General features: G+C 40.1%; 1 protein-coding gene across 4 annotated transcripts in view; it reads right to left on the bottom strand.

The window, feature by feature from the left end:
- STAM2 (signal transducing adaptor molecule 2) overlaps window positions 1-7,173 on the bottom strand; it is a 51,127-nt gene extending 43,954 nt beyond the window's left edge. The window contains exons 1-2 of one of the 4 annotated variants that reach the window (XM_022569724.3): window positions 6,954-7,024; window positions 5,634-5,802 (exon numbers count right to left, since the gene is read on the bottom strand). In XM_022569724.3, coding sequence (XP_022425432.1) covers window positions 5,634-5,724 — 91 coding nt within the window. In that variant the 5' untranslated portion in view covers window positions 5,725-5,802; window positions 6,954-7,024. Of the gene's footprint in view, window positions 1-5,633; window positions 5,803-6,953 lie in introns of all 4 variants that reach the window. The other 3 variants (XM_022569723.3, XM_022569722.3, XM_089916821.1) reach the window with 3 other exon arrangements.
- Between the last annotated feature and the right edge of the window lie 5,289 nt (window positions 7,174-12,462).

The following is a 12,462-nucleotide window of genomic DNA, read 5'->3' as shown; positions in this document are numbered from 1 at the left end:
TTTTACTTCCTTCTAATATTGTAAATCATCTATTTAAAAGGTAAAAGGTCTAGAGCCAGCCTTTACATTCCTACAAGTTCACTTTCTTCTTGTCTGATATTCCCAAGATGCCCTCTGTAATCCTGTTCATTGAGAGCCATACCCCCTCACAACTCCACAGAACAGGCATGCTCTTTTCTACAAACACCCTTACATTACGGAACAGGGCAGAAGAATAAGTGTAGTAAGTATAATTTCTATTTTAACAGACCTATCTGGAAGCTTCACGTGCAAGACACAATAAGAGCTGGGGAAAAGGAAAAATGAGTCTCAAAGTAGCCACTAACACGCCAAAACATCACAGATGGAGAATCAAAAGCAGTTAGGTTGGGCAGATGACCACATAACCTCTGCAGACTGAGGAAATCATTATGCACATGTGGAGTACACACGTCACCCACTAACACTGAAGGCCCACCTTCTCTATTCCCAGCTCTGAAACTTACATATTAGCTTAAGGTTGCTAGGTAGTTCACCTCAGCTCTGACTCAAATCTGAATCCATGTTCTCATCTGTAAAATGGAAATTAAAATGGCTGCCATGCTTAAAAGAGGAGTTGTGAAAATTAAGTGAAAAGAAAAATGGGTGAAAAACTTAAACAGATATTTCAAAAAAGAGGATATTAATTTAGTGAATAACTATATTAAAGATTAGATAAATAAATACTTATTAAAGCCACAAAGAGATGCCACTAGAATGGCTAAAATTCTTAAAATTACACCACCATGTACCAACAAATTTTTTATATGAAGTTGAAGTAATATGAGCTAAAAATAAGTAGGTGGCAGCTTCAAAATGTCAATAACTTTCAGGGGGCAATGTCTGATATCTGTCATATAGACCTTCTTAGGTTCAATCCCTATACTCAATATAAACATTTATTCACTATCAAGTAAAGTTACAGAGCCTAATAAGGCAATAATATTTTAAAAAAAAAAGTTCTTTCCCTTTCCCTTCCACCTCAAGGGACAATAGTAGTATGTGTATACTTACTTGTAGAAAAATCATCCTCTTGCTCTCTTACCTAACTTTACAATTACACTTGACCCTTGAATAACATGGGTTTTAACTGCAGAGATCCACTTAATATGCAGATTTTTAAAAATAACTATATTGGAAAAATTTTTGGAGATTTGTAACAATTAGAAAAAACTTGCAGACAAACCGGGTAGCCTAGAAATATCAAAAAAATTAAGAAAAAAGTATGTCATGAATTGTATAAAATATATGTAGATATACACATAACCTTCAAAACATGTTAACTGACTGTTACCGGTAAGGCTTCCAGTCAACAGTAGGCTATTAGTAGTTAAGTTTTGGGGGAGTCAAACGTTAACACATGGATTTTCAACTGTACAGGGGGTCAGCACCCCTAACCCCCTTAGTTGTTCAAGGGTCAACTATATAATCTAAGTAAGATTAGAACTAAACATTATTATCAGGAAATAAAAAGTGTATTATTAACTATCAACATCATCAGTGCATATGAATCAAAAATATAAACTACAATGTCTTCTCAAATTCTAAAAGAACATAAAAGAAATTCCCTTTTATGATTTTACTAATCTGATAGTAAACCCATATGAAAGAAAAAAGGCAAAAAACAGCTAAGAGTATAAAAATGAAGAAAAACAAGACAGGGGGCGTGCCCTACCACCTATAAAGGCCAATGACGTTAAGAATGTGGTATTGGTACAGGATAGATAAAAAGAACAGTGTAGAACAGAAAGCACAGACACAGACCTCATACAAGGAAAGGGATTTACTATATGAAGGAGAAAGTGCTCCAAACTAGTGGGGGAAGGATAGATAATTCAATAAATGGTGATTAGGCAACTGATAATTGTCTACTGTGAATTGACTATCCAATCAAATCTCTCCTTAGACCTTACATAAAGACCAAGTCCAGGTGGACTAAAGACCTAACTGTGAAAATCAAAACTTCAATAAAACTTTCAGAAGAAAACATAACAAGATCCTTATAGACTCAAGGAGGAGAGAAAGCTTTTCTTGAACAAGAAAATAAAATCAAGGGAGAAAGACAATATTACTAAACTGAAACTTCAATCTTCTTAATAGTAAAAGGCAGCACAAAAAGAAAAAAAGAAGCAACAGACAAGGATATATATTTGCAATTCACATAAACAACAAAAGATTAGTAGAGAACGCATGTGAAACTTTAAAAATCAATAAGAAAAAATAATCCAACAGAATAATAAGTACATGAAAGTAAGGAGCAGGCAATTTATACAAAAAGAAAACTGACCAAGAGACATATGAAAAGATGCTCAACTGCAATGAAGCTGAAATAAATGGAAAACAATGCCCTATTTCACACCCATCAAATTGGCATAAATTTTAAAGTCTCACAATACCCAGCGTCAGTGAGACTGTGGAACAACAGGGACTTCACTTCCACTGCTGGTGGGAGTAAAATCTCCCACAAACACTTAGAAGAACAATTCTGTATTATTTAACATTTTGCAACTTTGCACTATATGCATTTTTTAAAAAGAATTCCTCTTCAAGATACAATCCCTTGAGAATCTCTCACTCTTGTGAAGAAGAAAACGTGGATAATAACTTTCACTGCAGTGTTGTCTGTGATAGCAAAAAACTGCAAAAAACTTCATGTTCATTAATAGGAGAATGAGTTAAAAAAATGTGGAATATCACATAGCTCTTAAAATTAATGAACTAAAGCTACAAACATCAACATGAATAACTCTCACAAAAAATGCTAAATGACAAGCTGCAAATGACTACAGAGAATATTATTTTTTATGAAGTTTAAAAACATGCAAAACAATACATATAGTATATTTGTATGTATAGTATATATTATAAAATAGACTTTTTTATCTTTTTAGAGTGTTTAACTCTGAGAAGAGAGGAAAAAGAATAGTATCAGGTAGCTAATAAATAAAAGTAATAATTTCCACTGTATTTTGAATGTTTTCTTTAAAAAAAAAAGAATGAAGTGTGGCAAAATGTTAGGACTTGACAGAGGTGACTGACAGGAATAGGAGTTTATGTTATATTCTGTACTTTATGCTAAAAATTTTTCATTGTTTAAAAAATTACAAAATATATTAATTAAAATTTGTAACTATTTTAATTAGGACTAGGTATTAGAAATTTTTGGTACCATGTAAGCAAAAGAAAGTATAGGAAAAAAACTGGCTGTTACAGCTGTCATTCTCACCTAAAACCAAAATTATTTTAATTTTAATTTTTTGCAACAACCTCATGTGTTCAAGAATTGCCTTAATGACTATGTAAATGTAATATATTTAAGTGTATAAAGTAAATTTGTATTACCAGAGTGCCATCAATATCTTTTTTTTTTTTTGCAGTACGCGGGCCTCTCACTGTTGTGGCCTCCCCCGTTGCGGAGCACAGGCTCTGGATGCGCAGGCTCAGCGGCCATGGCTCACGGGCCCAGCCGTTCCGTGGCACGTGGGATCTTCCTGGACTGGAGCACAAACCCGTGTCCCCTGCATCGGCAGGCGGACTCTCAATCACTGCGCCACCAGGGTAGCCCAATATCTATTTTTATATTAGGGTTTCTTGTAAAATTTCATTGGAGAAAACGATTCCATTATCAAAAACTCCAAGCTACTCACTGTCAAGTTATTTGACTAAACACAAGCCAAAGACATAGCAATACATGCATTCAAATTTTACTTGGAAAAGTCTCCTTTTAAGATAAAGTTCATACTTCAATCCACTGTGTGAAAAGAGTTTTTGTAGAAGTAGAATTTGAGCTCAGCTCTGTGGGACACAAGTAAGTTTATCTGTAAGAAAGGAGATACCAAGTATTGCTGAAAAAAGCAAAAATCTATCAGTGAATAGTAGTAAATGGCACAGAGACAGAAACTGGCAAGAAAGATTGCCTGGCTTGAGTAAGGAGAAAAAAGACACGCAAATAAGAACTGGGGTTATGGAGCAGAACAGACAGCCATGACTCAGGAATCAATGTAGTGAGACTGGAAAAATCGGTACAGGATATAAGGAAATGACATCTGTCTGCCCTTTTAACACTACCACTAAATCTTCCTATTGTGGCTCTGTCCCTCATGTTTTACTTTCTCCTTGGGATCTCCTAAAAAGGCTGCCCCAAACCGGCTCTCTACCTTAGGAAACCTACACTCCCCTTCAAGATAAGAATCAGGGCCGGGGTGAGGGGGGATGTGTGTGGATATTTTCTCTTTTTTTCTCAGCACAGCTTCAAAGGAATTTTATTCAACAAAACAAACAATAAACCCATATTAGAAGAAATCCAATAAATATTTACACTTGATCTTAGCCGATCAAAAGGCCGAGAAGCGATCCAATAAATATTTAAAGAGTTCTAATGCTACCATACCTAGCATACCTTTCAGGATTTGTAGGTTCTGACTCCAAGAAAAAAAACAGGAACTTGCCAGAGTTCCTTACCTCTTAGCCTTTGACCGGCTACCATTTGACAAGTCATATACCATCATCAACTTATGAGTGCCTTCCTAGACATCTTGAGTCACTACAGCCTTTTCTCAGAGTCTCAGGGTCTGAGAAAAGGATTTCTTCCCCACATGAATGATGTCAGAAACGCTGTTCACCCTCTGATGAGACTGCATCGACCAAAGGAATGTAGTTTCAACTTTACAGTTAATTATAAAAATGACCAAACCATACATATAGTAAGAGATGGTCACTTCCTGCAGGTGTAAGTGCTATCAGGAAAGCAGGGGAAGAGAGAGGATCGTGTCAACACTTTTACAAATAAAGTGTCTGCCTGAAGGTCCTTGTCTTCTCTTCAGGGAAGATGATTGTTTTAAATAGAGGGAGAATGTAAAGCATCTCCTGTATTTCTAGTATCGTAATATGGTGTAAAAAATACAATTATCTTTTTATGTGTGTACGAGTCCTCCATTAGATTGAGAGTTCCTTGAGGGAACCCAGTTTATTTATTAAATTTGTGCTCCCAAAGTCTGATACACACTGTCTGACACACACTTTGTAATCACTCAAAGCCTGTTTGTTGAATGAAAGGTAAACAAAGCTATGACAAAAAAGAAACAATGGTAATAAAAATCTGACTGAATCAAAGAAAGATGAAAAGGACAATGACACTGCAAAGGACCATTCCTGTGGGCATCTCAAGTTAAACAATGACTTGATCGTCATATTAACTACTGTATTTCAAATTAACAGGGGCTTTAAGTTTTGAAAAGTGCAATATATAATTCTTCTTCTATGATAGATGTATAAAGCCAATTTGAAATCCTTAGTATTTCATGCCACTTTTTCTATTAATTCCAACCACTTGCCTAAAAGAGGTTACAATCAAACTTTCTATTTTATCTTAAACTGCCTTTTGGAAACTGACTTCAGTCAGTCATACTTGAGTTAACTCATACTTGACTTAACAAGTACTTGAAGCTTTGGCTGATGGCACAGGCCATGAAATAATCTATACACAGTATTTTTTTTTTTTATGTCTGAACAGCAGTGCTTCTTTTACTACAGTGGAACTAAACTGTGATCCACTAAACCATGTAGGAACCTCAGGAGACACTGAGGGGGAGGTTTAGAAAAGCAACTTGGCTTACTTTCACCAGAGAAGTTGTCAATCAGAAAACAATGGGCTTCCAGGAAAGATCTCCCTTGAAGAGTTCCACAGTTGTTAAGTTTGAAAATCATTTGTCTTATTCTATTTTGCCTTTTTTTTCCACTATGACAAAATTAAAGTCTTCACAACAATAAAAAGTGAAGGTCTCACTGCAGCAAAGGAAGACATCATTAGGTGTTCCAAAAGCAGACGCTGTGAACCTCAACATTATGCTTCCTAGATTTATAGCAGTCAGCAATGTTAAACTACCAAGAAAAAAGTTGAATGAAATTATGGAAATACATATTTGAAGACTATCTAAGGGTCAAAATCTATAAAGTTTTTTAGCTCTCTGCGAAAGGAAGGTACTTATACATCATATTTGACTTCTGAACACATTTTCGGAATCACATAATATACCAAAATAGGGCACTTTCTAAACTTTCCCCATAATTAGAAAATTGTAACTATGAAACAGGTGCAATATTCTGTATAACTGGCAATTTGCAGCCATGCGTTTTTTTCATTCCACTAAATCCTAAAACTCTACCTAGAATTAACTACTGCTACAAAAATATTTATTTTAGCCAGCTTGGTTTACTGTTTTTCTAAAGCCACAAGTTAAGTTCTCATACCCAATCCATCTTTTTCTCACTCCATAGTCACTGACGACCCCCCAAGAAGTAAAACAGGTGTTCTGGACTGTTTTGAAATCCTGGGGTTTTCCTTTTCATACCCTAAGGCAGAACACCTTATAGAACTTGCACTATCCATGGATAGTGTAACACTTCCAACTATCATAAATAAATCCTGAAGCCGTGCGATCAGGGGTTGGACGCATCTATATATAAGCGAGATAAAATAGGTTCTTCCTATTTAACCGGGGCAAGTTAAAGTCTCTGTAAGTGCTGAGCTGCCCTGGACAACAGGGTCTGCTGCATCACTTTTAACCGCGGGGCGGGGGAGTGGGGAGGGGGGGGACACAAGACTCAACCAGCTCTAGAGGGAGCTGGAAGTTCTGTGTCATCAACTCCGCAACTGCTCAATTAGTTCGGTCTCCAGAGAACCCCAGGCTCCTCCCTATTCCTGTGCCCGGCAAGGGGAACGGTCCTCTTTCGGGGTCCCCAACCTCAGGTGGGCTGGGGACACTCCCCTGGCAGCTAGGGACGCGCCGAGGTTGCCCCCAGAAAAATCCCGGCTGCCAGGCAGCGGCGACGCCGCACCCTCCTCCCGCTTTGCTAGGCTTTCCAGTCCCCGGAGTCGCCACCGCCCACTTTCTAGCACAACAAACAACGGCTTGGGGCCCCGACCCAGCACTTACCCACATCTTGCTCGAAGTGGTTGGCGGTGAACAGAGGCATCTCGCCGGCGCCCGAGCCCGAGTTGCTGCGGTCAGGATGAGTCTCTGCAGCTGCTCCGGGCTGGGGTACCCACAGCCCCGGCTTCCTAGACGGCTCGGCTCCAGTCGCGTCCGGCACTTCCGCCACCGCACCTGCCCCACTCCTGCCTGACGGACCAGCTCCAGGTCCGCGCTCCGCCCTTGCGCTCCGCCCCGACCTCTCCTTCCGGTATGAGGTCCCACCAGCCGCGGGCATCTTCTCAGCGGCCCTGTAGCCGCCGCCCTCCGGGAGGAGGCGGCAACCCTGATCCGAAGTCCCCGTAGGGGTCAGGCGGCCGCCGAGGCCACCTTTCCATCGCTAGGACCCCGGCAAGCCATGGAGGGGGGCCCTTCAAGGCCGGAAGTTGTCGAGCCTATAACTTGGCGACGCCAGAGGACCGGAAGCTGCAATGCCGGCGGCAGTTCTGCAGGGGGCGAGGTGTTGTGGGATTCCCTGCGTAGGGCTGCTGGTTCCGACGGCGAAGTTCCCTCCAGTTTAGTTTCTTCCTAAGATATGGGCTAGTCCCACGCGGCTGAGGGCCCGCGGCTACGTTCGCGTCACAGTCCCGTTGCCCTGGAAACGGATGGAGCCTCACTGGTTTCGAGAGTCGGCGAAGGATTTGGCTCCGCTCCTGGCGGTTCTGGGGTTACACTCTCCTCGGCGCCTAAACCCCGCCAGAATAATCACCGTGGAAATCGGGACTCCTCACTTTTCGCTTTCCATCGTGCTCTTACACTGAAAACACTGCTCGACTGTCCCTGCCTTCAAGTTGCTGACAGTTTTATGGGGACAGTGTATAGCATATACGTGACAGTACATGACGGTTCTGATATGCAATCGCGGTCACAAATTCAAATTCCCATCGGAGACAGCCAGGTATTGAAATGAGTGTGTAAGTGCAAGCACCCTTCCCACCCACACGCTCCCAAACCCTCTTAACCCTGTTTTATTTTTCTATGGCATTTATCACTTCCTAATATAGAATTATGTTTTCTGTCTCTCCTCTTTAGACTATAAACTCCATGATTATTTTTGTTCACTGCTGTACCCCCAGCATCTAAAACAGTGTCCAGCAAGTAATAGGTGCTCAGTAAATACTTTTCAAATCCAACCAAACAGTGCATGGCACCTACCAGTAAACTTAAGCTATTTGTTGAAGTGTGGGCTCTACTAGAGTTTCAAGTTTTTCAGTGATTTTTTTTTTTTTTTTTTGCGGTACGCGTGCCTCTCACCGCTGTGGCCTCTCCCGTCGCGGAGCACAGGCTCCGGACGCGCAGGCTCAGCGGCTATGGCTCACGGGCCCACACGCTCCGCGGCATGTGGGATCTTCCCGGACCGGGGCACGAACCTGTGTCCCCTGCATCGGCAGGCGGACTCTCAACCACTGCGCCACCAGGGAAGCCCTCAATGATTTTTTTTAATGTTAAGAATTACTTCAACATTTTTAATAATGGGCTAAACAAGACCATTTTACAACCTCTGTGTAAAGACTTGATACAAAAGAGAGAGAACCATTATACATGGAATAGTTCAGAAAGGTTGCTGCATTTTATATCATAAAGATAGGTTCACAAATAAGGAGGAAACATCAGCAGGTGAAAGGAGCTGATTTTCAAAAACCATTGAACCTAGGATGTTCAGGATATGTTTGGAGACTTTCTAGGTGAATTTGTCTAGGATTAAGGCTTAGTGTTGGAATGGAAAACAAGGGTAGATAGAGATAGGAGGAAACAGATTGGGAAGAGCCTTAAGGAGCAAGCTAAGAATTTTTAATTTTATCACATAAGGCACTAGATAATCATTTAAAGATTTTGAGCAGCAGAGGAGTATACAAAAAAGAGTTTCCAGATAGTAATCTGACAGCAGTGTGCATGACATATATTAAGAAGCAGACCAGGCAGTGGAACAGTTTAGGAGTTACGTAGTATTTGAAGAAGAGATATTGTAGAGGAGATTGTACTGAGATAAGAGCAAAGGTCTGAGGATTTGTCTTTGGAAACTATTCACATTTTAAAGAGATTCCTTTAGCTCCTCCACATCTTTAATAGCAAGCATGTTCAAGAATCTATGGGTTGGGGCTTCCCTGGTGGCGCAGTGGTTGAGAGTCCGCCTGCCGATGCAAGGGACACGGGTTCGTGCCCCGGTCCGGGAGGATCCCACATGCCGCGGAGCAGCTGGGCCCGTGAGCCGTGGCCGCTGGGCCTGCGCATCTGGAGCCTGTGCTCCGCAACGGGGGAGGCCACAGCAGTGAGAGGCCCACGTACTGCAAAAAAAAAAAAAAAAGAATCTATGGGTATTTACTCATCTGTGCATATACTCAGTCTCTTGGTGAATCCAGTTAACAAAATTTTTAATAGTCACTAAGAGCCAGGCCCTGTGTTAGAAACAAGAAGATACAAAGATTGTTCATTGTTACTTCACCTAATGAAGTTATTGAAGAAGTAAAAGATATGTCAATGGCAGCCCACAAGTTCTGGTGTGCAAAATTTCTGTTGTACAACCTCTTATGAGCCCCAGTCTCCCTGATAACAAAATAATCTCATCAATTTCAGTTAAATTCTGTCTCTTTAGGTGCTTTTGTTGTTGTTATTATTATTTTGGGTTTATACTCAACAAATCTACATCCTTACCTCACACCACTTGCTCTGAACATACACCAAGATCCATCCTCAGGTATGTTCTTCCAACTCTGCCAGTCCGTATTTGGTGAATAACCCTTTTTATTCCAAAACAGGGACAGTGCTTCCCCAGTCAAGACATGATGAAACTTGACTCTAGTTATTGGTCTAGAAAAACTGAAGGGGGTTGTGGGAAATCTTTTTTTCTTTTTCTCCCTCGCAAAAGATTAATGAACATGACCTCCTCCCAATACTTCAGTGAATAAGGATTGAGGTCAGCAGGGAAAACAGTGGTTTGGTTATTTCTGGATCAAAAGGGAAATCTTGAAAGGGAAAGTAGCATTTTGGAAGGCATCTTCCTCAGATGAGGCTTCTCCATGGTCTTCGGGCAAAGGGAGGTCACTATTCTCTAGCAGGGGCAAGCACACCACTTCTGTCAGTCCAGAGGATTGAGGTGAATCTATCAGCTCAAAGTTCTCAAGAGTATCCACCCAGATATCCCCATCATCCTAGGTCTCAGGGTCTCCTTCTTTCCCCTGCAGAGTCCTGACTTTACATTATGCTATGGGTTATGAATTCAACCTTCTTTTAAATTCTGCTACTCTCACAATCAGGTCCTGAGTCTGATTTTTGTTTTTAATTGTAATCCGTCCCTCTGGCTCCCCCTCTGGCCATAGCAAATAAAGCTAGCTAGCTTTCTCTCTCTCTCTCTCTCCTTCTCTCATTTTTCTCTTTGTATTTCAGTTTGGATAATTTCTCTATGTGTCTTTAGGATGAGTGGTATGTTATTTTTCATTAATTTCCAAAGCATTCAGTTTGAGTGTTTTTTAAATAAACTTTTTATTTTGGAATAATTTTAGATTTACAAGGAAGTTACAAAGATAGTACAGAGAGGTCTCATTTACCCCTCAGCCCTTTTTCCCACTGTTAACATCTTACATTTCCATGGTATGTTTGTCAAAACTAAGAAACTAACATTAGTTCATTGCTATTAACTAAACCACAGATTTATTTGGATTTTACCAATGTTTACGTTAATGGCCTCCTTTTTTTTTTTCCAGGATCCAATCCAGGTGTGCCAGGTGTCCCCAAGGTCACCCCCAGTTTCAATGATTCATTGGGACTCATAGGACTCAGCATATAGTCATTCTCATGACTATATTTTATTACAACTAAAGGATACAAAACAAAATCAGCAAAGGGAAAAGGCACATAGGGGTAAAGTCTGGAGGTGCGAGCTTCTAAGAGTTCTCTCTCAAGGAAGGCACACAGGACATGCTTAAATCCTCCAACAATGAGTCGTACAACAATGTCATCTACCAGGTAAGCTCATTGCAAATTCAATGCCCAGGGTTTTTACCGGGGTCTAGTCACACAGGCACCCTCTACCTAACATGCACCCATGTTTCCAGACTCTCAGAAGGAAAGCAGGTGGTCAGCATAAACCACATTGTTTGTACAGTTTAGACACCATGAGCCATTCTTATCAGGGAAATTGTGGGAACTCTCCCAAAATCTAAGTTCCCAGATGCCAGTCAAGGGCCAACTTTGCAAGCAGGACTTTCCTTCTTTTTTTTTTTAATTTATTTTTTATTGAAGTATAGTTGAATTACAATGTCATGTTAATTACTGCTATACAGCAAAGTGACTCAGTTATACATATATATACATTCTTTTTCATATTCTTTTCCACTATGGTTTATCACATGATATTGAATATAGTTCCCTGTGCTATACAGTAGGACCTAGCTGTTTATTCATTCTATATATACCAGTTTGCGTCGTCTAATCCCAAAGTCCCAATCCAACCCTCTCCCACCGCCCCCCAACATGGCAACCACCAGTCTATTCTCTATGTCCCTGATTCTGTTTCTGTTTCATTGATAGGTTCATTTGTGTTGTATTTTAGATTCCACATGTAAGTGATATCATATGGTATTTGTCTTTCTATTTCTGACTTACTTCACTTAGTATGATCATTTCTGATTGCTTTTTTAAATTTAACTATAATTGATTTACAATACTGTATTAGTTTCAGGTGTACAGCTTCAGGTTCTTTTCCATTATAGATTATGACAAGATATTGAATATGGCTACCTGTGCTATACAGTAAATCCTTGTTGATTTACTTTATATATAGTGGTGTGGCAAGCAGGCCTTTCTAAGGATAGTGGTCTCAAGCCTGCTATGTTAGCCCTTTTCTGCATACCAGAGTATCACAATTCATTTGGTTGTCATGTCTCCCTAGTCTCCTCTGGTTTGTGACAGTTTCTCAGTCTTTCCTTGTTTTTCATGACCTTTACAGTCTTGAGGAGTGCTGACCAGATATGCTGTAGATTGTCTCTGAATCTAAGTTTGTCTGATGTCTTTCTCATGCTTAGATGGGTGTTGTAGGATTTTGGAAAGTATATCACAGAGGTAGAGTGTCCTTATCACATTATTGTAAGGAGTACATGATATCTGGTGATGGTAACTTTTAGCACTTAGTAAATGTAGCATTTGCCAAGTTCCTCCACTTAAAAGTTAATATTTTTCCCTTTCCCTACTCTGTTCTTAGGAAGCAGGTCACTGAGTCTAGCCCACCCTCAAGGGGAAGGGAGGGCATTAAGCTTTACCTTCTGTAGAGGGGAATATCTAAGTATATTATTGGAATTTTTCTATAAGGAAAATTTGTCTCTTTTATCCTATTTACCCATTTATTAAATTGTTTATAGCAGTATGAACTCATGTATATTTATCTTATACTTTGAGTTGTAACCCAATAATAGTTTTTTTTTTGCTCTTTTCTTGTTTGCGTTTGCTCAAAGTGTTCCATCTTTGGTCACTGGGAGTT

Source organism: Delphinapterus leucas, chromosome 8 (genome assembly GCF_059928025.1).
Source record: "Delphinapterus leucas isolate spDelLeu-1000000601 "Yukka" chromosome 8, BTC_Dleu_Yukka2, whole genome shotgun sequence".
In the NCBI taxonomy this organism is placed as follows: domain Eukaryota; kingdom Metazoa; phylum Chordata; class Mammalia; order Artiodactyla; family Monodontidae; genus Delphinapterus; species Delphinapterus leucas.
The sequence above is the reverse complement of the archived record's forward strand: the minus strand, read 5'-3'. Positions and strand labels throughout refer to the sequence as shown.